At 36.7% G+C, this 26,929-nt stretch overlaps 1 protein-coding gene across 1 annotated transcript in view; it reads right to left on the bottom strand.

Annotated features, from left to right (window-relative positions):
* LOC107592494 (inactive phospholipase C-like protein 2) overlaps nucleotides 1-26,929 on the bottom strand; it is a 27,870-nt gene extending 941 nt beyond the window's left edge. The window contains exons 1-3 of the mRNA XM_016282027.1: nucleotides 24,437-26,929; nucleotides 21,363-21,566; nucleotides 11,596-11,671 (exon numbers count right to left, since the gene is read on the bottom strand). Coding sequence (XP_016137513.1) covers nucleotides 11,596-11,671; nucleotides 21,363-21,566; nucleotides 24,437-26,872 — 2,716 coding nt within the window. The 5' untranslated portion in view covers nucleotides 26,873-26,929. The remainder of the gene's footprint in view (nucleotides 1-11,595; nucleotides 11,672-21,362; nucleotides 21,567-24,436) is intronic.

Genomic DNA, 26,929 nt, shown 5'->3' with positions numbered 1-26,929 from the left:
ATAGAGAGAGTGAGAGAGAGAGAGAGAGAGAGAGAGAGACTTATGCTCACCAAGAAAAAAAAAACAGTAATAATTTTAAATATTACAATTTAAAATAACTGTTTTCTATTTGAATATATTTTAAAATGTAATTTATTCCTGTGATGCAAAGCTGAAATTTCAGCATCATTACTCCAGTCTTCAGTGTCACATGATCCTTCAGAAATCATGAAAATATGCTGATATGTTACTCAAGAAACATTTCTTATTGTTATCTATGTTTAAAACAGTTGTGCTGCTTCAAATTTTTGAACCCCGATACATTTTTTTCCCAGGATTCTTTGATGAATAACAAGTTCAAAAGAACAGCATTCAATTGAAACAGAAATATTTTGTAATATTATAAATGTTTTTACTGTCAGATCTGACTCATTTTATGCATCCTTGCTAAATATTATAATTTAACAATTTATTTCTTAAAAAATGTACTGACCATAAATTTCTGAACAGTAGTGTAAATTTCCACATGTATTGCAGTTTGCAATTAAATATGAGAAACCATGCCTCCAACCAATCAACTGTTGTGACAATTTAAAACAGATGATTGAAAACCAGCAAAAATCAATAAACACCAATTTCCAATTGATATGCACCAATATCACAATACTTTATAATAAACAATATTTACCAACACATTTTAATAGAATCATTTTTAATATATGAAAGCTTATTTCCATCAGAGTTCAGAATTGAATCATTTCATTTGAATCAACAGTTTGAATTGATTAATAGAAATTAACCACATCAACTAGTTGAATTTCAAATCAGAGACGTTATTAAAACATGCTCCGATTCTTGAATCGTGATATACAGAACAATTGTAAAACTAGTCTAAAAGAACTTAAAATGTGCCTTAAATCACTGCAAATAATAGTCCAATATTTTGTTTGTGGGATGTCCCAGCTCAATATGCACAACAATAAGGATGGCTCGTGGCCAATTTGAGAGAGTTTCAAGCCATCTGAACTCCTGCCGGCAACAAAATCCCTGCAACTAGTCAAGCTTTTCATGTATTCATAAGCTTTGACAACTTTAGTTACCAGGATCAAAGATACTATGGGACGTGGGCGCACATTCACTTCCCGTCATCTCAACACACACCACCACGAGGCGAGTTTATTCTGCTGGTTCGGATTAAAGCCTCGTGGGAGACGCGAGGACAGGGCTTATTGTGTCACATACAGCAGGTCCATCTCTTTGTGTTTGGTGTTTTTATCGTCCAGACTGGCGGCTTGTTGCAGTAAATTGCGAGTGTCAAGTTTCTCCTTGAGCCGCGCGGTGCAAACGAGGACGGACAACGCTTGTGACGCGGTCAGAAAACAGGTGGCTAATAACACATTTAAAAGAGAAAGAAAAAGAGAGGAAGAAAAGAAAGAAGGGAGGAAGCAGAGATGAGAAGATGCGAGCGTGGGCGCAGCAGACAGACAGACATAAATCCTTTCAGACTGCATTAGCATCAAGGCAAAGAACACAGAAGAGATTCGTCACCAAAGAACTGCACCGTTCTGTTTCTGTCTTTCTTTCGTTCGCACTGATCTAAGAACGGCCACTGAGGAGAGGAAGCATCTCTTTTCAGTGATAGTTTAGTTTGGTGTGCTGCATCTTCAAAATAAATGCCACCGATATGATGCACGTTGCACACAAATATGACAAGATACGAGTGAAAATGCAAAGTTTCAATCTGACTGGCTGGTTTCAGGACTCAAGCTGCCAGGAAACAAATCTGCAATAAGCACTTGATGAAGAATTAAGCACAGGATTTGCCAAAGTTTGTCGTTGGGTTTGAATCTAAAATGAACAATAATAACTAAATAAAATGACATTTGTTTGACATATATTGACATATGATTGTTTTGAGTGCAGGTTTATTATCATTTACTAAAACTAAAGATATTAAAAACATTTTTGAAATGAAGCTGAAATTAAATTAAATAAATATTAGAAGGAAAAAATTAAGGAAAATTGCTGTCTTGGCAACTAACTGAAAGAAGTCTAAGTTGAAACACTAAAAAAAACTAAAGCTAAACTAAAAATTAATTAAACTTAAATATAAATACAAAAAATATAAATAAATACAATTACTATAAATCAAACTAAAATGAAAAATAAAACTGAAAATATAATAATAGAAGCTAATTCAAAGTATTAATAAAAACGGTAATCACATAAATAATACTAAAATAACACTGGTTGTTATGTAAACTTATTATTATAAAATTGTTACAAAAACAGGTTAAGCATAAAACAAAACTCACTAAAAAATTTATTAGAATTCAAATGGAAAAATCTAAAAATAAAAGATAATTTAAAATATTAATAAAAACTGTAATTATATATATTAGGGATGGTAAGATTCCCCGATTCGCTCGGTGCATCGGCATAAAAGTTAACGATGCGATGCATCGATTTTAAAAAGTTGCCATTTGTATCGCGATGCATCGTTTCTAACATATTTGCATCAGTTAAAACCGGTTTATTTATATATAGTTATTAGTGGATGCGCTATACTTTTATTATTTAGAAAGTGACCAATATTTTCTAAGTAGGTTGGTTTCTCAAGCGCCACTGCTGCTACGTGAATATGACGTATCACAACACTACGGACACCGAGGGTTTAGAAGTCAGAATGCACTTAAGTTAATTTATGATTTGCTGTCTGTCTGAACCAAAGGAATACATGAAAACTATCTATATGTACAATACTGAATTGCATAGCATCATATTTTTTCTATTGCATCATATTGCATTGAATCGCATTATGTTGAATCGAATCGAAATCAGATCGCACTGTATCGTAATGGGGTGAATCGTATCGCATCGCATCGGTAGCTGCTTAATATGTATCTTTAACGAGATGTGTATCGTATCGTCCTCAGTTACTTAGATGCACATCCCTAATATATATAAAGAATACTGTTTGCGTGAGGAACAAGGAATTTCAATTTATATTTAAAAAGGTTATGCTATGTTAAATTTATTATACAAAAGCTAATAAAAATGTTGAAAGACCATAAAACCAATAAAAATTAAATTAAAATGAAAACTGAAAATATAAAATGTAAACCTAATTTAAACCACAAATAAAAACGTAAAATGTAAAACCATAATATATAAATCTAACTAATACTATAAGATTAAAACTATAAATAATACTGCAATAATTAAACTTAAATATATAGACAAAAATGTATAAATGAAATGTAATATCAAGTAATTAATACTAATTTAATACTATAAAACATAACAGTTTGTGAGGAACAGACTGAAATTTATTATGCTTCTTTTTATGGCGATTTGGTCCTTTTTGGATATCGACATGTGTGTTCACAGTGGAATTTTTGTGTTTAAAAACACTAAACTAAACAACAAAAACCTCAGAATATTGCAAATGGCCGCATATTTACATGCATCAACTTGCATATTTGGTGATCAGCAACTTGGCAAAGCACAGTTAGGGAATGAAGAGGAATTAGGACAAATCCTGTCCCTCCTAAACCCCTGAATGACTGACAATGGGAACGTTCATCAAACCCTGTGCTGTTTCTGTCTTTTTGTATACATTAGCAACAGCGTGTGAGAGTTAATCCGCCTATAACTGTGTATCTGTTGTGCTCCGTCTCGCATTCTCAGCGATGACATCTAGGTGTGCAAACGCTCCCACAGCTGTAAACCCTCTCTGAAAGGAGATCACGGCTTAAACGACGGTCTCTAGATGCAGATCGCTGGCCAATGAGGCGGCACACAAGCCTGGGGAGACAGTGTTTGACTTCGTACAAATAGAGCAATAATGCTCAAGAGGGGGAAGCCATTACCGTGAGCAGCGCGAGCATATTTCAAGATGATTTGTATTCAATCCTGGCGTTACTTTCACACTCTGTTAACCTCAGTGGTGGTGGGCTCTCGCGTCTGCGAGCCCCTCGGATTTGACGGGCGGTAAGCAAGGAGAGGTGCTGTCGGGTTAATGATGCGTGATCGAGCCGAGGAAGGCGGCCAATGGCACTCCGGCGGCTCTTCGTGGCAGGGGTTGCCTAGCAACATACTGTAGGAAGAGTGGGAAAACCCGGGCTGTCTTTCCACACGCGCGACGTCTCTGTGGATGCCAGCTCTGACACTGCGCAGACAGCATGAAAGAATGCCGCAGCGCCCCAATGCATGTGTGAGGGTGACAGCGTGCTTCTAAGACACCCGCGCATCACTTCGTAGCCTTTTATGTGCTTTAAATGACTTTGTTTTACAGAAATGCCTGTAGTCTGGCACGCTGCTATTCCTCATGCGCCGCCTGTCAACCGCAGTAACGAGAGTGACTGCAATGGCAGCATGCTGGCAACTTAAACTTGCTTTTTGGATGCGCTAATAGATCTTTAAATGAACAGATTAAAAGAACAGTTCACCCTCAAGCCATCCAAGATGAGTTTGTTTCTTTCTCAGAACAGATTTGGAGAAATGTAGCATTCCTTCACTTGCTCACCACTGGATCCTCTGCAGTGAATGGGTGCCGTCAGAATGAGAGTCCAAACAGCTGATAAATACATCACACAAATCCACACCACTCACTTCACAAGATGTTAATTGATGGACTGGGGTGGTGTGGATTATTGTGATGTTTTTATCAGCTGTTTGGACTCTCATTCTGACGGCACCCATTCACTGCAGAGGATCCAGTGGTGAGCAAGTGATGGAATGCTACATTTCTCCAAATCTGTTCTGAGAAATAAACAAACTCATCTGGGATGACCTGAGGGTTAGAAAATTATCAGCAAATTAAAATTTTTGGGTGAACTATTTTTTTCTTTAAACAATTTTGGCATTGATGTAGCCTACATACTGTATCCACCTTGACATTTGTAACTTTAATGTGTGAGCCTTCTGGTGTTTTTCACGTCCAGTTATTTTAGATGTACAAAAACAGTCCGTTATCCTCCTTTATATTGCAAACTGATGTTTATTATCACAATATTTAAATGTAATGTTGTAATCATAAACACACTGGTTTGTAGTGGAAATAGTTTTATTGTTTACAGTATTGTTTATCTATAATAGTTATTTATCTATAGCTTATTTCCATATTTCAAAATACACTGTTGCATTGCATCATGTTTTTTTCAGCACCTTGCATCCTTGAAAAAAATTTAAAAACAGCAAATTCAAAACAAAGCATCATGTTTTGTCATTACAGTATGTGAAGACTCACTGGCCAACTTAATTAAAGAACACTCAGAAAAGCGCTGTCACTGCTCGTCCTGCAGATTATCGTAATTATCTTAATAAGCGTGCACCTCTGTTTTTGTCAGCTGCTTTGACCCTGTATTTTCAGTTCCACACACAGGGTCATATTTTTATTACGCCGTGTCAAGTTGAGACCCTCTCTGTTCTATTCTGCTGCGCTTCATCTAACTTATTAAAGAAAATCACTAAATTAAAAAGGCATCTAAATTTCCCATTATTTTTGTGGAAACTTATTTCCATGGTTACAAACTGTGTGTGTGTGTGTGTGTGTGTATATTTATATATATATATATATATATATATATATATATATATATATATATATATATATATATATATATATATATATACATATATATATATATATATACTTGTTTTTTCATTGTGCATTCCAATTAATCTCAATCAAACTGCAGTTGGGTTATTTTGATTAGGTTAAAAATAACTAAAGAATACAGCTAACTAACACAATAAAATCATAATAACATAGTAAAAAACATGATTTTTGAAAATGTAAACAAACAGAAAATATATATAAAATATGGAGGGCGCTTTACAGCATGAAAACTGACTTGTGTCCATCTATGACCATAGATTTTTATATATATATACATATATATACACACACATACTTGTTTTTTCATTGTGCATTCCAATTAATCTCAATCAAACTGCAGTTGGGTTATTTTGATTAGGTTAAAAATAACTAAAGAATACAGCTAACTAACACAATAAAATCATAATAACATAGTAAAAAACATGATTTTTGAAAATGTAAACAAACAGAAAATATATATAAAATATGGAGGGCGCTTTACAGCATGAAAACTGACTTGTGTCCATCTATGACCATAGATTTTTATTTATTCGTTTTTTTGTATGCATCTATGGCTTACAGTAGATGCAGTGTTATTTCTATAGTATATATTAGCTTAGAATTAGATTGTATTTTTATATTTTTAGTTTCAATTAAAATTTTTGTCCTGTGATTCTGTCATTGTCATTAGTTTTTTGTTTATTGTTTTTTTTTTATATTTCTTTATAGATTCATTTTCTTTATTTCAGTTAGCTGTCAAGACAACATGTATGTTTTTATGTTTAATTCAAGTTTTTAATCTATTATTTGTTTAATCTTTATTTTAATTACAGAAAAATATTTTAATAATATTAGTTTTACTTAACAACACTGCTCAGGGTATTTTATTACTTTATGTTAGTTTTATTAGATAATACTCATTTCATCTTGGTCTGCATGCAAGCCATGCATCCATTTTACTAGTATATCAAATCCAAAGCACATAAGCACAGCCTCCTTACAAGCAACCAACTCCCGCTGGCATCAGGTTGATTGTTAGTGCACAGATTTTCAAATATTTACAGCAAACGTATATGCTCTATAGGTCTCTTAGATGCTTGGAGCACTGGCCGGCACTGCTTTACTCAAAAGGCAGCATGTTATTTACTCTGCCTGTAGATCAATACCTGCTCGGACTTTTGCAGTGGCCAGTTTTGATTATTCAGGGCTGTCGATGCCGGAGTTTTCCACTGGATTCCACATGGGAATGGGCAAGCATTGACCCACTTTTCCTATTCATCGTTAGCAGCTCGAACTCCTCATACAGCTCCATCAGTCCATCTCTGCCACACCTCAAGAGAAGTAAAGCTGCTGCCAGTGGGCCGTTCATTCACATTAACTAATGGGTTCATGCGGGACTCTGAAGTGCACCAGGCGGAGATGGGCTTCTTAAGAGAGACAAGAAACCGCAGAGATTGATTTACAGTGTTTACTGCAGATCAGACAAAGCCGTTCTCTGTGTGCTTGTGCTGGGACAAAAGAGGATGAATATTTGATGTGGCCACAGACTCTGAAAATCAATACAAGCTTTGTGGTTTGTCTCACTTCTGGCGCAGGATATTAAACTGCATTAAAAGTGGTGGGAAATGACTGTTAAGCAGAAGAAATCAAAGATGGAAGCGACTGAGTGATAGATTGATGATGAACCACATCTTCACATTTTCTGAAGAAAGCAAGAGTGGGGTAAATGGTTGCTAAGGTGTTCCTAGTGCATTTTTATGCAGCATGTTCATAGTGGTTGCTAGGTTGTTCTAAGTTAATCTAATGCTGCTCTTTACATGTTAACCGCATCTCAGAACACCTTAGCAAGCATATAGCCATGTCTTGGCAATCACCCACACTCACAGCATCATGGGGAGTATTGCAAAGGCAAGCAACACTCACGCTTTCTTCAGAAAATGTAAAGATAGTTATTCTAAAGCTATAACTCAGCAGGTGCTAGGATGCAAGTCTGAGCACTTAGAAAAGTAACCTTTCCTTGATAAAAGCAGTATGATTTTAGGAACCAATTTGTGAATTAACATTTGCTATTTAGGGTTAAAGGGATAGTTCACCCAAAAAGGAACATTTGTTCTTATATTACTCCCCCTCAGGACATCCAAGATTTAGGTGACTTTTTTTCTTCATACCCTGGTCTTTGGTGATTCATAAAATGCAAGTCAGCAGTGGTATGTTTTTTTAGAATAAAAAAAACATATCAAGGAACACAAAATGAATACCTGTGGCTCCTGATGATATATTGAGGTCTTATGAAGCAAAACAACCGGTCTGTGCAAGAAACTGAACATAATTTACAACATAATAATCCAGAGCCTCAAGCAAATGGAGAAATCTGATTATTTTCTGTGAAATGGTTCTTTTGGACAGTTCGTTTCAGTGATCTGGTTCAATTCACTAGTTTGTTTATCAGACAAAATACGCAACCTATATGCAATTACATTATTAAAGCACCCAATAATGATGTGAAACGTGGATGTTTACACATCTGAAGCATGTAAAGTGAATAAACTAGTTTTCATCGGATCCCCTTTTTACATAAGTCATGAGAAACCATAAAAACGTGTTCGGTTCATGTATGTGCATATCACCGGTTCATCAGTGTTAGTTCCGAGTCTAAACTGTTTCCTCAGTTGAATCATGACAACTCTCTAAATATTTTAGCATGGTGATGGATATGACAATGTTAATGTATTTGGTCTTGGCGGAACAGATCTGCTACGCTGCTGCTGAATTGCTGCTGCTGTTGGTTATTGCTGTAGTTGTAGATTATTGCTGCTGCTGCTGCTGCAAGCAAGTACAGGAACTTGCTACTGCCAATGCATATGGCGATACGGTGCCATGAGTATTTAAGACGCACTGTTTCTGCACAAATAGCATATAAAATAACCCCGTAGCAGATCTATACAGGTGGAGCTGGGGAAGGTGGAGGGTTTCAGAGAACTCCGAAAGCTCGCTACAGGAATCTCAAGTGAATGCTAGCCAGCCATATAAATGCAAGGCAGTAAACTCATTGGCTGCATTTGCAGCATGAACCAATCAGCTTGTGCCAAGTCGTTTAACTCTCTGAATATCATCAGTTACGTTAACACCCCGTCAGAATGCGCCATCTAGAGTTTCATGACTGAACTATATATTTCAGGTACTATTGGAAGAACTGGAGCGCTGAATGATTCATTCATCATAGGATCAAGTCGCTGGCTTGCATTTTATGAATCACAAAGGACCACAGTTTCTTCTTTACTGTTATGCTAACCTACATTTTTGATGATTAAATTAACAGTAAATTTTCACTTTTTGGATTAATTACCCCTTTAAGGATTTTAATAAACACCTAAGTATGAGCAACAGTAATCGTGTAACTTGCTTTAAAGGGGTCATATGATGCGATTTCAATTTTTCCTTTCTCTTTGGAGTGTTACAAGTTCTTGGTGCATAAAGAAGATCTGTAAAGTTGCAAAGACTAAAGTCTCAAATCCAAAGAGATATTCTTTTTATAAGTTAAATGTCAGCCACGCCTACCTAAAACGGCTCGTTCTAACACGCCCCCACATATCTACGTCACGATGTGGGAAGATTTGTATAACGCCGCCCAAATATTCACGCAAAGAAAGAAGGCGTAACTTTTATTCTCTCTGTAGAATAAAAAAAAAAAAAGGCACGGTGTGATTCGTTGTGAAAGCGAAACTACTTTGTTTGGTTTTCCAAAAGAGGACGATATCTGCTTCGGTCATGCCTGATCCGGCGGAACGGCTTTCACCGTGGACGAAGCAGAGTCCAGGGTCGTCACATGTGGTTGCCGCAAGCCCTCCGGACGCTCCTTCGTTGAATTCGCCGGCCGCGCCGTTCTCAAGCCCACCGACCTCCGCTCACTCTAGGCCGCCATGTGTGATGTGGTGTTTCGTTGTGAAACCAAAACTACTTTGTTTGGTTTTCCAAAAGAGGACGATATCTGCTTCGGTCATGCCTGATCCGGCGGAACGGCTTTCACCGTGGACGAAGCAGAGTCCAGCCCAGGGTCGTCACATGTGGTTGCCGCAAGCCCTCCGGATGCTCCTTCGTCGAATTCGCCGGCCGCGCCGTTCTCAAGCCCACCGACCTCCGCTCACTCTAGGCCGCCATGTGTGATGCTGTGTTTCGTTGTGAAACCAAAACTACTTTGTTTGGTCTTCCAAAAATGGACACGACTAGAAATCAGTGGTTAAGTTGTATTTACAACACTGCTCCAGAACACTTCAACCCAAATATTCAGATGTGTGCTGCACATTTTATGGAGGACTGTTTCCTGATCCTGGTAGAGTAGCCTACAATGCCGGCTGTCCTGACTCACAGACTGTAAGTATGTTTTTTATATTTAAAGAATTTGCCACTGATGATTCAAACACGAGTTTTGAGCAGTGTAGAGTAGGCTTGTTGTTTGTCATTTCTCCGATCACAAATGCAGACATGGTTTTATGTTTACGCGGCGCGATGCAACGCAACGCGTAAAAAGACGGTACAAGTTATTATAATCCATAATTATGTCCCCACTGGATGCAACGAATGCCTCGTTTATAATGGGTTTTCATGTTTTTGAATCATCGCTCCGGCCTGACAGGGCCACAGTATGCCACAGTATGGTAGGGGCGTAACATTTCCGTCACACGCTTGAGGTATTCGGCCAATCATAACGCACTGGATCGCTGGCCAATCACAGCACACCTTGCTTTTCAGACTGATGAGCTTTGTAAAAATTTACGCGTTTCAGAAAGGCGGGGCATAGAGGAGAAACAATTATGTACAGTATGTGGAAAATAATGTGTTTTTTGAACCTTAAACCGCATAAACACATTTCATTACACCAAAATACACAAATTAATGTTCTTTTTAGCAACATCATATGACCCCTTTAATAAGCATTAATAACCGCTGTGCATCAAGATTTATTTGGCCATTATAAAAGCCAAACAGGACATAAAATGGCACATGCGGTATTGAAACTTATTGATTTAGTGTTGGCTTGACAAAACAAAACGGTAGTGTGTGCATTTAGGTGCGGCTGATAATTGTTCATCGAGAGAACATCTAATGAACTCTAACAGCTTCCTGTGCCAAGATTCCATCAGCTGCGATCAATGAAACACACTGCCAGCCTCCCGCATCGATCACCTGCCAATCACTGTCTCCCAGCAACACAACTAAATGATTATCAATGTTTCCACTCTGCATCACAAGGTTTTATGAACGCAATAGGACGTAATCAGAGAAAAAGCAACATGGAAATGAGGAAATGTGAATCACAGCAGGAATGATGCACATATCTTTTTTCACTAATAAAAAAAGCAAAACTTGAAATAGCATCATTTGCCTGGCTAGATTGAATTTTTTATGTAGATATGTAGAATTTTTCTTATTTGATTTGTGAGATCAGAAGTGAAGCTACATTGTGCACTTAAAAAAAAAAAAATCAATGCAATTTCAAAAGGCCACAGATGCACCTTAAAATTACACAAATGCTGCCTTTCTTCTGCATTCGGCTTTTCTCTTTCATTTCGGAGTGAATGCAACTGAGGCCGATCTTCGGCAAATGCATCATGCAGCTGTTGGCATCACATTGATTGCATGGCTTTGATAGGCCATAGATGTTTACCCTTTAAGTCCCCGTTAATTAGAGAACACAGAGCGAATGACACTATTGAGAGTCAAAAAAACCCTACTTGAATGGTGTTTGAAATGCAGGACATCACACAGGTGAAGAGAAACGCACAATGAACCTTATATAACACAGCGTGGCATAATTAGTTCTTTCTCTTTGAGCTTTTTTAGTATGAATGCACTTGTGCTTTCTTTCTATTTCAGAGGGAGCTGCGATCGAAGGGCTGCGTCGATCGGCTGTGTTCCACGAAACACCCGTCCCTTGTGGAACACTGTGTGTCTTTCTCTTTCTCTCGCTCGCCTTGTCTTTGCTTTCGTTCTCTCATATGCTTTTTCATTCTTACCTGCTTTCTGGACTTGCAGTATTCGCTCGTACACGCTGTCTGAGTTCTCCAGCAGCGTTTGGCTGGTCTGGATCATCTGTGAACACGGGAGAAAGAGACGCATAATGAGCATCTGTGCGGTTTTTAGATAATACATCAACAGCTCATTTGTAGTGTACCACAGTGGCCTGTACCCTTCAGATACTCGCATGCATTCAGAGGTCATAAGAAATGTAACAAACACATTCCAGTCACACAGAAAATAAAATAAAAAAGCAAAATGTAAAAAATAATAGCCTACAATCAATAGGTAGTAATAAAATAAAAAATCTGTCCTACTTTTGCATAAATGGCAGGAAGACATGTCATGTTCATGAATTTGCGCCTAAGATCATATGAAACAAAACATACATTCCAGTCAACAGAAAAATAAAGTAAAAGAAATAAATAAATAGCAATAAAATATTAAAATAAATAAATAAGTAGTAGTATTTTCTCCTTCTGTCTAAATGATGAGAAGAGTTCATGTTTATAATTTATGCCTGAATATGGGTCATATAGGCTAGTAGGTGTATAATTATATCAGAGGTCATATAAAACATACAGTCATTTACCTGAACAATGAAAAATAAAATAATAATAAAAGCAATATACATTATCCTGTACTACTTTTGAATAAATGGCAGAAAGACACCTTATGTTTATGAATTTGTGCCTGAATATGGGTCATACAGTAGCTGTATAATTTACATACTATATTGAAAATAAAACCGTAATAAAAAAAAACAATAAAATATAAATAGATAATAATAAAAAATAATAAATTAGTATTGTATAAAATGGCAGGAAGATGTGTCATGTTTAAGAAGTTGTGCCTGAATATGGGTCATAGAGTAGCTGTTTAATTGAGATATTATTGCAAATTATATTAGAGGTCATATGAATTAAACATAATAAATACATTGCAATCACCCCTCAAAAAATGTAATAAAAATTAAACAAAATAAAATAAATTAATAGTAATAAAATAATCATATAAATAAAAAGTAAAATAAAGTAACATCCTGTGGTACTTTTATATAAAAGGCAAGATGATAAGTTGGGTTTAAGAATTTTATATCTAAATATGAAACAAAACAAATACACTGCAATCACTCAAAAAATAAACAATTACAATTAAACAAAATAAAATAATTAGACCGTAATTAATTAAAAACCACTTTCCTGTGGTACTTTTGTATAAAAAGCAAGAAGATAAGTTAAGTTTAAGAATGTACGCCTGAATATTGGTCCTGTATAGTTATTCATTTTACAGTAAATTATTCAGTAGCTAGTAGCTGTATAATTCACAAATATTATTTCAAATTCTAAACCATTATACAAGTTATACAATTGTCTTATGAAAAACACGCACACTTTTTATTAAAAAAAATAATAATTTTAACTACAAAAAATGTATCTCGATTAATAGCATCCAAATTAAGTTAATTCAGTTTTTGTTTACATAATATATGTGTATTGTGTGTATATTTATTATGTATATATAAATACACAGACATGCATGTATATATTTCAGAAAAATATGCTATGTTTATATATTAAATATATTTATATATAATATAAATATATATACACACACATATATACATATACATACATATATATATATATATTTATATAATTGTTTGACAGCACTATTGTTAACCTTCTGAACAATGTAAGATTAGCAGCTACAATGCAAAACAGGAAGTACATGGTCGCTGAATTGGTTGTGGAAAGTCATAGCAGGACAGGAAGTGGGCCAGATTATGTAACAGATATGCTCTTTTGTTGAACGTGGACCCACACCCTTCTAACGAGGTGAGCAGAGTCCTACATTTAATTATGCCAGACCATTCAGACACACACTAAAACTAATTCAGACAGACGTCTCAGCAGCACAGGCCAGCGGCTACAGATCCTGCAGCGCCACAACACCAACCACATCAGAGAGCCAGAGCCTAGTTCAAAAAACTTCTCTTATGAGACTCAGCATGCTGCCAAGAAAGACAAAGTAAAGTTGCATTTATTAAAGGGCATTTTAGATTCCTTTTTCCTTGCTGAAGATCACTTATAAGGCTTATCTAGGTTTCTTACATGTTGTTTTTCATGTTTATTCTGTACCCTTAGAAATAAACACAATTTTAATAATGCTAATTAACGTTTTCGCTACTGTATATTTAATAAGTCTATATGTAAATGAGCTATATGTTATGATTTACTGCAGAGTTCATCTCAGTCTCAAGCCTCTGTTTAAGTTTATTCATGCAGATTATGCATATGCTCATTCTCACCTTTAGACACTTGAAACGCTGGCCCGTATCATAAAAACAAAGACCTCTGGGAAGAGTTTACAAATTACAAAACATAACAGGGTGGGAAATGTGCAGTCATGCTTTAACTGTTGAAACTTCCTGCATTTAACATGTTGAATCTATTTGGTAACAACGGCTGTTTTGTAGAAATGATGGTTGATTAAATAAAATAAAAAAACACCCTTCATTCGAATCATTTCAGAGCAAATACATAAATATCATGATGAATATTTTATGATATAGTACACTGCTGTTAAAAGATTCGGGGTACATAAGATTTTTTTTTTATAAATAAGTCTCTTATGCTATCCAAGGCTGCATTTATTTGATCAAAAATACAGTAAAAACAGTAATAATGTGAAATATTGCAATTTAAAATAACTGATTTCTATTATAATATATTTTAAAATGTAATTCACTCCTGTGATGCAAAGTTGAATTTTCAGCATCATTACTCCAGTCTTCAGTGTCTCCTGCAGAAATCATTCTAATATACTGATTTAATGCTATTTTGTGCTGCTTCATATTTTTTGTGGACAACATCATACATTTTCATTTGATTAATAAAAAGTGTATTTATTTGAAAAATCTTGCTGAATAAAAGTTTTTTGTTGTTGTTGTTGTTTTTTATGCTTACTTTAAAGTACAGAAATATGTTTCTGGAAACGAGTTACAAAAGCTTCTATGACACTGAATCAGCTGACTTCGTCATCTTCAGGAAATTAATGGCTCTTGTGATGTAGAAACAAAGGATTAGCTGAAACTCGGCACAGGTCCTTATGTACCGCAGGTCAGTCTAATTGAATCGTACATCCCTATAGTGAACAAAAGCATGGCAGGGTCACTTGTCGGGGTCAGATTATATTTCCATGTCAACAAAGAGCAGAACAGCTGCTTTAGCGTCTATCTCTGATGGCTCGTGCTCAGAAAGAATGGCTCTTGTGATGTAGAAACAAAGGATTAGCTGAAACTCGGCACAGGTCCTTATGTCCCGCAGGTCAGTCTAATTGAATCGTACATCCCTATAGTGAACAAAAGCATGGCAGGGTCACTTGTCGGGGTCAGATTATATTTCCATGTCAACAAAGAGCAGAACAGCTGCTTTAGCGTCTATCTCTGATGGCTCGTGCTCAGAAAGCTCTCACAGAGATCAATCACGAGGCTGTGGCAACTTTCCAGGAAGTCGGGTCGGTGCGCGCACTTTCTGATGGCCTCGCCACGTGCCGACGGTCGCCCAGACCTGACAGAGATGCAGACAGGAAAGCTAACAGTACGCAAGTGTCAAAACTATTTCTTCACACCTTTTTAGATCCATGTAGTGGTTGCCTTCATCTGCAACTAATACAATCGCTGAAAGAATCAGATTTGGGCTTGCACAGGCAAATACCACTCACATTCTCGACAGAAAATGCACAAATCCAGTTAGGTGACACTAAAGCTACTTACAGTGCACACATTATAGTAGCAACCCCATTTGGAGTAACTTAAAGCTAAGAATTATGATCAATGGCACACTGGGGAAAGTTCATGAATGCATTTTAATCAACTTGAATTCATCTAATCTATCAAACTAGCTCTTCATTCAAATCATCCAAAAATCAATTCACTGCAAAATCATTCCGACACATTTATTGAGCCAACACAGACGATCTGGTATATTTAATACTTTAATCTTTAAAAAAAAAAATTTTTTTAATGAAAGTGCTTTGGAGGGAATGAATTTGTAGGCATACACTACTGTTCAAAGGTGTGTTTGTTTACTCATTTATTGAAAAAAATAAACTCTTATTCAGAAAGGATGCATTCAATTGTCCAAAAGTAACAGTGAAATCATTTATAATATATAATGTTACTAAAGGTTTTTATTTCAAATAAATGCTGTTTTTAAACTTTCTATTAATCAAAGAATCCTGCCATTTTATACAATACTAATTTATTATTTATACTAATTTAATATTTATTATTATTATCTATTTATATTTTATTGTTTTTTTGATTTTTTTATTACGGTTTTATTTTCAATATAGTATGTAAATTATACAACAACACAACATTCATAATAAGAAATGTTTCTTGAGCAGCAAATCATCATGTTAAGGCTTGTTCACACCGGGACGAATATCGCACGCGATTATCGCCGACGTTTAACGCCTCGTAACTAAACAAAGGGCGCCAATGTGAGTGTGCACACCTACGCACAAAACGTCAGGCGTAAAAGCGTCATTTTTTTAAAAAACGCCTCGGGCTCGCTTTTGTTCATGTGCCTGGAGCTGCTGAAGTTACAGTAAAACACGACTAGGTGGCGCTCAAGCACAAAACGGTCTTGCCGAGCACACATTGATACCTAACGACAAAGATGAATGTAGAGCTGCTGGTCTCATTGGTGTCTGAACACAAAGGGCTTTATGACAAACGCGACAGTGACTACAAAAATCTCGATAAGTGGGAGTGGTTATGGAGAGGAATTGCAGATCAAATAGGATTCGATGAGTACCGGGGTATTTCGGTTTTTTAGTAAGCGCCATCTAATGTCAGGGAGTGAATTTGTCCGTTCACTCGGCTCATCGCCTGTGAAAATCGCTTGGGTTTGAACACAAAAGACGCGTCGAAAAAGTCGTGCGCGATAATCGTCCCGGTGTGTACGAGGCTTAAGAATGATTTCTGAAGGATCATGTGACACTGAAGACTGGATTAATGATGCTGAAAATTCAGCTTTGATCACAGGAATAAATTACATTTAAAAATATATTTAAAAATAACATGTTATATTAATATTTCACAAAATTACTGTTTTTACAGCATTTTTGCAAGAAATAAAAGCAGCCTTTGAGAGCAGAAGAGCCTTCTTTCAAAAGGCCTTAGAATGGAATTGTACATCAGAGAAGAGTGTAACTAGAAAAAATTCAGCACTATAGAAAATTCAAGGATGGAATGCACCGAATGTTTGGCAAACGAAATTATTCGAATAAGCGAAAAGACCGAATAAATTGTACCGAACAATGACGTGACGCGATCAAATAGAGGCGCGCGCTAATGCAGCAAACATGACTGCAGTGTGGAAACCGCCGTCCGAGCAAGACACAAAAATCATTACAAGCACCGACAGCGAGAGACTGTTTAGTGCTGCATCGCATGTCTTCGATGAGAAGAGGAAGGGTGGTTGTTGCTGGTTACTGTATGATGATTAAAATCGCGAAATGCCCTTAAACAATTAAATAAACTGCAGAATGTTATGTTTTCTAATACACGCAGGAATTGCATGTGTTCAAACAGCGCTGCACGAGCTCGCGGCGGTAGGGTTCAAAGTCCAAAGCGCGAGGAAAATCTGCACTGAAACGGTTACTCGTCAGCTGCTCAGTAAAATTTTTATCAACTTTTACAAGCCATGTGACAATGCGATACGTGCAGCAAACGTCTTCCCAAATTCGTAATGAGAATCATTTGTCAACAAAAAGAAGCACTGAGGTCTTCCTGCGGGTTTCTGCCAACATAAAAGTTGAGAAAAAGCAAGAACTCAGTCAACATTAATAAATGTTATTATTGTAATTTTACTGTTGCTCTGTAAAAAGAAAAAAAAAATTAAAATAATAATTACAACAGCTCTATTAAAACATTTATTGTAACATTTACACAGTGTTCAGACTAGGATCTATAATATTTTCTAATGTTTTAAAAGAAGTGTCTTCAGCTCAGCAAGGCTGCATTTATATGTAAGGGAAAAATCACGCCTGATTCAAGAAGGGGGTCTAAAAAAATGGCCAAAAAATATTATTTTACTAGCTTATTAATTTTAAGTTAAGTTGTGCTTTATTGGTATAATGTCTGCTAGAATGCTAAAAAATGTTCAGTGTTAAGTAAATATTTTTAAATTGTTGTTTTGTAAGTGATTTTTTCTTTGAAAAAGCAAGACAAAACAGTTAAAAGCACATTTTGGCTATTTAATTTATGCAATGGTGAAAAAATTGGCAAAATGGGGAAAAAAACGTTAAAAACCCTATTCGGCCTTCGGCACAGTGTTTCATTTTGTTCGGCTTCGGCCAAGAATTTTCATTTCGGTGCATCCCTATGGAAAACCATTTAAAATCCCCTGATATTTCCTGGTTTTCCATGACTGGATCTTTAATCACTAGGCCACGCCATAGCTTTCTGGTTGTATCTGTATCAGAGATGCGGGTACTGGCCTCATGCGCGCACAGCTGCAGCAGCTGTCTCATCGCTGACATGCCCACTGTCATTACATTACTAATGGCTGGAGAAATTGCAGCCTTGGTGGCAGACAAACCACTATAGGGGGTATTTATAGAGCGGGGGACCAGGAGGAGGACAACAGCAACCCCTTGTTCAACTGGTGCACAAGCAGCGCTGCGTTTCCTCAAGGATGTGCATATCGTTCAGCTCATTCATATATGCTTGTCATCGGACAATAAACACTTTGCTCTTTAGATTTCGGAATCAGCCAAAAAAATTAGTTTTTCTGTGATTATTTTCATAAATGTGTTTGTTTTTGGAACAGTGCTGTTGCAAACTTTTTATAAAACCAATGCGATAATAAATAAGCCCATTTTTGACATGTTGATGATATGTGACCCTGGAGCACAAAAGCAGTCTTAAGTCGCTGGGGTATATTTGTAGCAATAGCCAAAAATGCATTGTATGGGTCAAAATTATTGATTTTTCTTTTATGCCAAAAATCATTAGGATATTAAGTAAAGATCATGTTCTATGAAGATATTTTGTAAATTTCCTACCGTAAATATATTAAAACTTAATTTTTGATTAGTAATATGCATTGCTAAGGACTTCATTTGGACAACTTTAAAGGTGATTTTCTCAAAATTTAGATTTTTTTGCACCCTCAGATTCCAGATTTTCAAATAGTTGTATCTCGACAAACGAACAAACCATATATCAATGGAAAGCTTATTTATTCAGCTTTCAGATTATGTATATATCTCAATTTTGAAAAATTGACACTTAAGACTAGGTTTTGTGGTCCAGGGTCACATATGAGCAGGGGTGTGAAGTAACGAATTACAAATACTCACGTTACAGTAATTAAGTAGTTTTTATCAGTAATTGTACTTTTTTGAGTAGTTTAAAAATTGTGTACTTTTACTTGAGTACATTGTAAGTGATGTATCGGTACTTTAACTCCGTTTGTGGTTGTTACATGCTTATTTAAATTTTTTTTATCCATCAACGTTGGATAGAGAGTAATAGGTCTCGTGACTTTCGTCAAATCAAATTGTGCATAGAAAACTTTAACCGCCAGCTGTTTATCATGGCTGCTGGAAGTGCATTCTTCAAGCATCAAGTCGCATCTTCCTCTAGCTTAATATGTTAAGGTAAATTTCGGTTTTCTGCTTACTAAATGATTTGTATATAGGCTTCCCTACACGGCCTGAAATTTGGTGTGAGGTTGTGGGTATTGCATGCAGTGTTAACTCCCGCAAGTGCCACGTTCGGTAAATTCATTTATGAGACGCGTGATCTGCGCTGCCTCGTCTCTCTCTCGCGTGCGTTCTGCAGCAGTCACTTGGATAAATTAAAGCAACACAAAATATCTGCCAAAGGGGTTAGAAAAAAGAATCTTATTTAAATAATCTTAAACAAAATTAGCTTCTCAAACAAGAAAAAAAAAATCACCCGTTTTTTTGTCTTTTTTTCTGAAAGATGTAAGTCCTTTCGCTTTAAGTAAATGCATCTAAATGTAAAAATAAAATAATGTTTCAATATTTGTACTGGAAATCAAGACAAAACAATACTGAGGAAGAACATCATTTAAAAAAAAGGTTTTAAATTTTTTTGAATATTTAAATATTTATAATTTAAAAAAACTTTTTTTTCTTTCTGAAAGTCATTCTGCTTCTCATATCTAAATGTAAACATATGTGACCCTGGACCACGAAATAAGGGTCATAAGGGTCAATTTTTCGAAATTGAGATTTATACATCATCTGAAAGCTGAATAAAAAAGCTTTCCATTGATGTATGGTTTGTTAGGATAAGACAATATTTGGCCGAAAAAATCTGGAATCTGAGGGTGCAAAAAAATCTAAATATTGAGAAAATCGCCTTTAAAGTTGTCCAAATTAAGTTCTTAGCAATGCATATTACTAATCAAAAATTAGTGTGTTGAAAACACAAATTGAGGACCAATCTGCACCTTATTGATGACCCGTGGCGTTAATATACTGCATCTGTGCCAGCTCATGATGTAATAAAACTGCAGCTCGTTAATAAACGTTTTTAAAAAAAAATCAATTTTGTACAATCCGCCTTCATTTAGCAAGTGCATTCGCACAAACAATTTTCAAGTTCAACACTTTTTGTTCCATTCAGTTGTGGATGCTGCTGATTCACCGAGACCGCCGCGGCTCAGCAAAGAGACATGTTTGTGCATGTGCGTGTTTTCCTTTGAAAAAGTTTCCCCAGAGATACCTCGCTATTTCATGCATTTTTCCTTACAAATTGTATTATCAGCATAACAATTCGAGTAAATGTGTAAAAGGTATGGCATGATGCCATCCTTCTAGAACAATGTGCATTTATGTTAAAATTGTAACAAAGAAATAAGAATAACTAAACTTGATAATTTATGGCAAAACGCTAAAACTGGCACCGTTTTGGAGAGAAATGGGCTCTCATTTGAACCCATATCATGGTGTGTGATGCTGAACTATGAGTTTCTAATGGTGTTTGTATTTGCACTGTTCTAAACATTAATATTTTATGTGCAACAACAGCATGCTGTCTCAGTGGCCTTGCACATGATTTTAAATCTATTTTTTCAAACTTTATGGTTTAAATGGGGATGATTGTACTGAGAATAACTTTTTGTTAGGATAAGACAATATTTGGCCGAAAAAATCTGGAATCTGAGGGTGCAAAAAAATCTAAATATTGAGAAAATCGCCTTTAAAGTTGTCCAAATTAAGTTCTTAGCAATGCATATTACTAATCAAAAATTAAGTTTTGATATATTTACGGTATGGAAATCTACAAAATATTGTCATGGAACATGATCTTTACTTAATATGCTAATGATTTTTGGCATAAAAGAAAAATCATTTTGACCCATACAATGTATTTTTCGTTATTGCTACAAATAGACCCCAGCGACTTAAGATTGCTTTTGTGCTCCAGGGTCACATATAAGAATGTTTAGATACTAAAACAAGACAAAAATATTGAAGAACATAATTTTTTGCAGTGTATGGACCAGAATAATACATTTCAGTCAAACAAAGCTATTCTGTGGCACCTGAACACTCTGAATACAGTCTGTTGTACTGTATGAAAAACAGCTATGTAAATATGCTCTTTGTGTTTCAGTGAAAACAAATAACCACATATAGGTCTGGAAACACGAGTGTGAATAAATAATGAATTTTCATTTTTGGAGGACCTCTTCCTTTCAAGAAATGCACTCACCATCTCATAAGCGGTGACCACTTTCTTCAGGACTTCAGGCAGCAGGCCCTGGGCCTCCATGGTGAGGTACTGATCTCTGAGGTTAAACAGCAGAAGAGGGCTGCTGTCTGGGCCCATGAGGCGCGGGGAGAGCGCTAGTATACACTGCTTCAGGTTGGCCACCGCAGACAGACCGCAAAGCTCTTTAAACGGCACAATGGCATTCTGTGGAGGACATGTAGGTCGAAGAGTGAGCGTGCACATAAATGTTTTGCAGCACAGAACAAGTTGTTTTGTTTATGATAATATCTTCCAATAAATATAGGGCTGCAACATTAATCAAAATGAAAGCAAAATTGCAATATGGCTTCAATTTAATAAATATCTATATGCGCTGGTTGCTTCAAAGTGAAGCATGGCACTGTGTTCTTTTACACACGAGCTGCTCATTTTCTGAGTGTTTGCAATGTTTCAGAGCCATTCACACGACCGTCCTTTCTGCATCTGCTCAGAGTTTGGGTCACTTTAATGTGCATTTTGGGAACGCAACATGCAACAACCATCTTCTTATAACAAAACAGAAACCCTGTGGTTTGACATTTGAAAAATGAAGAAATTAAGATATAAATACTGCAATTTTACAGTAGTAATTGAAAATTAAATTTCGACATTATTGTTATTACATGTGGTGTTCCATCGAAAATATTTTTCAAAGGTTTGACGTTTGAAAAAGTAAGAAATTAAGACATGAATATAAATATTATAATTGTACAGTAGTAATTAAAAAATATATATATTTCTTACTTTACTTTTTCAGTAAAATATTTTTATTTTATTTAATAATTGTAATATTTTTATTTAGTAGTAGTAGTAGCAGCAATAATAATAATATACTTTTAATAATAATTTTTTTTAATGTATTGTTTTTCCTCAAATTCTAATTGTAGTAATTTTCATTAGGTTTCCTATTATTGTTATTTTTTATTATTTTATAGTCAGAATTTTGGTCAAATTGTGCAGCAACTAAAGGAAGCACAACAAACCTGGATGCATTTTTTTCTCTTTTTAAACATTTAAATCGCATTGAAATTTATTTCATAAAAGTCACAACTTGATTTTTCCCCCAAAATACAGCCCTAACCAAACATATTTTAAAAATGCTATGACAAAGTACAATTGTGACTAGTGGTGGCTACTATTATGTTCTGAATGGAATACTAACATACTGCATGCTGTGCATATAGTTTGCTAAAATGCAATTTTATATAATCATTTTTTGGTTTGAACCTTAAAGTTACATTAGCTTATCAGGTTGCATGTTTAATTGAGCAAATGCTTTCTAGTTATAATCTCAAAATACACAGTATTTTGCACATTTAAACTCTTGCAGTCCAATCAATTAATAATTAAAGAAAAAAAAAATCAAGGCTGACAATATCACTTATAGTACACTGGAAATGTTGAGCGCATTGCATTATGGGATACTGTACTGTATGTATACTGCATGCTCCACCTAATATACTGTGTATGCATGTACATAGCACACAGCAGAAATAGCATTATAGTAACATGCTATTCTGATCATAACCGGTGACCTAATTGTGGGTGGTGACGAGAAAACAAAAACCAAGCCAATGGTAGCAATGTGCCGACTTCCCCATAGTGAACGTCCACGAACAAGAAATGCGATAGGAAGTGTTTTTTTGTAAAGTGTGTCTTCTACAAAAGCACTGCTTTGAATGTGGGAGGAAGACGTAATTTTTCTTGTGAAGTTTAAAACTCAAGCAACAGCAATATTTAACAGATACACATTTACCCACTATTACTACTGAATGCAGCAGAAGCGTCACAGAAAACCAATGAACGAAAAACAAATTGAAACACCATCTGCGGTATAATCTTATGAAGAAGAAAAAACTGTTTCCTGACTTCAAAATCTTCTCAGTGCTTTCTTGTTATAGTAGTGCCAACCCCTTTTATCCATGAGACGACCTAATCTCTTCTTGAGGGGATATAACCGACACATGCCTCAGGACATACTTAACCCTGTGTTATGTAACATTTTCCACATCAAATATTAAAAGTAATTTGGCTGATCTCCTACCTGTAGCCTATATATGAGAATATTTTCAGTTCTCATGGCTAAAAAAAGGGTCTGCAGTCAATCTCCAGGGCGTTTTTTGTGCCAGTCCAACAACTTGTGCAACTTCAAGGAATTGCAGCTGATTAAAATCAGCACTTTTTTTTTTATCAGTGCCAGAGAGATTTCAGTTCAAATGCTCCTGGCCTTGTGAAGAGAAATGTCCTGTAAGCTGTGCTTCCTTCTCAGGGTCAACTTTCTGAAGTTTCATTTGAGAAAACTTTCTCACGCTACTCAAAGAAGGCTTTCGCCACACTGAAATACAGTTGGGCAAGCTGCAAACTAAACATTTGCTGAGTTGAGACATTTACATAACTTTGCAGATACTGAATGGGGTGAATCTCACAAAACATGTCCAGGTCATATATCACCTAAAAATAGGATATTATATTTTCCCTAATCACCCTACAAATAAGACTATGGAAATCCCTTTTCCACCATTGAATAAAAAAAATGTAAACTTTTTATATATCGATATATACATGCAATTCTTACTTTTTTGTCAGAATTGCGTGATATAAACTCACAATTCTGAGGAAAAGATTCAGAATTGAGAGTTTATATTTTGCAATTCTGACTTTCTCAGAATTGTGGCTTTATATCACACAATTCTGATGAAAAGGTTGGAACTGAGTTTATATCAAGTCAGAACCGCAATTGCCAGAAAAAAAAAAAAGTTAGAATTGTGAGACAAAAAGTCAAAATTAGTGGCAGAAACAGGCTTCGATGTAAAAAGAATATAATGCAAAAACCTTTTTTTCTAACTTTTATATCTAAAACTGATTTTCAGAGTTTTTTTTGTTTTTTTTAAATGATGGTAATAAATATCAACTTTTTAAATTAGATTTAAATTTTATTAAACTACGAATGATTTTACAGTATTCACCTTCATTTTTGCATTCAAACAGATCAGATCACGACTTTTTGTTTCTCTTTGAGGCAAGCGTTATCTCACCTGCATGTTCTCTCTGAGATCAGTGGCTTCCCGAAGTGGCTGTGCAGCAGATTTAAAGACTTCATCTACAGCCTTGATGAGAAGTATCCTCATAGTGGCGTACTCCCGACCCCTTTTACTCTTGCGGACCGAAAGCCCCCTTTTGTGAGGTTTACCACCACCACGACGGTTAGTAATGGCCACATGGACAAAGACCCAGGCATGTGGAAGGACTTCGCCCGTCAGCGACTGGAGGGGAATGTGGCGGAAACCTGGCTGAATGCATTCAAACGGAATTGTGTACTGACCGATAAACTCGTCCCCAATGTAGTCGTCATCCAGAACAACAAAGCGCACCATTGCAAGTTCCGGAAGGTTAATCTGAAACTCGAAACTCTCGTCAAAGATGGGGTTGTCGCCATTCTGATGGATCGTTTTAGTCCTTTGTTCTGCACAATCTGCAGGGATGCCATGAATTTCAACATAAACGTAGGGATCTACCACATCGCCTTTGGCGCCTGAGCCCTTGGGTTTGGGTAAATTTTGTCCGCTAATGATCTTTATGTGAAGGAGCTGTGGAGACACTCCCGGAACAGAGTCTTTAGTATTGGCACTGAAATAAGACACCTGCTCCCTCATGATCGCTGGGCGTAAAACATACCCACAGTTCCCGTTTTGTCTAAACCAGCCAATGTTGAGGTCCATCATGAGACCAGGTGTTTGATAGTTCATTGCTACTATTTGACAGCCACATTTCCAAAAGTCCTGCGGGTTCATGTTGCTGGAATCAATTCGCATTGGACTTGGGTAAACCCTCGCTAGAAACTTCTTGTTGTAGTTAACAAACTCACCAGGGTGGTCAGTGGCACACCGACTGGCAAAGACCTCATTGAAGGAGCAGAGCTCCCAGTGCTTCTGGTTCTGGAAAGCCGTCTGGAAATCCTTAAACCGAACAGACTTGCATAAGGTTACCAAGTCCGAGAGATCCTTAGAGAGCTGGAACTTTTTGGGTTGAACAACCGTCTGCTGCTCACCACCTTCGTTGTTCATCCTTTGAGACATTTCTGCACCCTCGTCCTCATCCGTCACCTCGCCTTCGGAGCCGGTGCAGTTGCTCGCAAGTTTCTTTCCTTTCAGAAGAATCTTTCCCTTTATGTCCGAAGGGGACTGAAGGTAGTTGTCCTCAAGGTTGGGAGGATCCGTGTGAATTTTGTCTCCGAGTATTTTCTTCAGGTGCTGAAACATTACCTTCTGTTGCTTCAAGGAACAGTGGTTCTCCAAGCACAAGATCAAAGGAAATTCCGAGGCTACGAAAGCGTACTTGTTGATGATGTCAATGACGCTGCGGAAGACAATATGCGAGGTCATCGTATGGCCCGTGTAAATGACCGGTTCATTATCGGGCCCATCCCACACATCAAGTTCCACGCTCCTGCAGCCCATCTTTAGGGCACGGATGTAGCCTGTAATGTCTGACGGACCCCTGAACTGGTCCTCAATCAGGTAGGTATTGTGGGAAGAGTTTATGTAATAGTGAGAAAGGGGTTGGTTCATGTCTTGGCATACTATTTTTTGTTCAGGATCAAAGATGTGGCAGTCTGCTGACATGAGGTAACTGGTAAACCCATCCAGGGAGAGCCATCCCTTGAGTTGCCCCTCCTTCGAGGGTTCATACTTCTGAATAATTTCCACACTGATGTCTTCGCTAACCTTGGCCATGCCCTGCTCTGCCTCCAAAAAGATCATCAAGTCCTTGGTGTCAAGAAATTCCTTGTTGCTTGAGAACTGGACCAACAAAAAATAGATTTCTGGTCTTGTGCAAAGGTCGTGAAAGACTTCGATGAACTCCTCCTTGGTCACGTTGGAACCGATTTTATCTTTCGCTTTGTGCAACTCTTTGAACTTCAGCTCTATCTTGACATTTTTCAGTCCAGGACTTAACTTCTTGATCAGCTGTACGGCCGAACAAAGACTAATGCATTTTCCGCCAATGACGTCTGCTTCGTCAAAGAGGTCACCCAGCCAGGACGCACGCATGTTGTCCTGACTGCTCTGAATCATGTTAAGTGTGTGTTTTCCATACGACATTAAGTACCTGAGTCCAGTCACCCATATATTTGCTACATCGGCTGAATTTGCCACTAAATCAAGCGACTCATAGTTCTCCCCATAGATTATAGAGAATGCACAATCCTCGGAAATCTGATCCGAAATTCCATTGGTCCTGAAGGTGTCCGTGTTTTTACCAGTTCGCACCTCTTTAATCGATTTTACATCAATCTTGGCCTTGTCCGACTCTTTTTTGGATGGCTCCCATCGCAAAGACTGCATGTCGGCATCTAGGAGGAAATATCGGTAGTAGACTCTGGAGTTGGAGCGTACTTTCCTCAGTTCAGACCCGTCCACCATAGAATTAATACAGTCGCTTGCACTGCTGATCTTCTTCTCTGTTGGCATGCTACTGAACGACACTGTCTTTTTCCTTTCCTTGCAACGCCTGGAACCATCCTGGAA

The sequence above is a fragment of the Sinocyclocheilus grahami genome, unplaced genomic scaffold (assembly GCF_001515645.1).
Source record: "Sinocyclocheilus grahami isolate Dianchi unplaced genomic scaffold, SAMN03320097.WGS_v1.1 scaffold153.1, whole genome shotgun sequence".
Classification (NCBI taxonomy): domain Eukaryota; kingdom Metazoa; phylum Chordata; class Actinopteri; order Cypriniformes; family Cyprinidae; genus Sinocyclocheilus; species Sinocyclocheilus grahami.
Note: the sequence above shows the minus strand (reverse complement) of the source record. Positions and strands in the feature narration are given on the sequence as shown.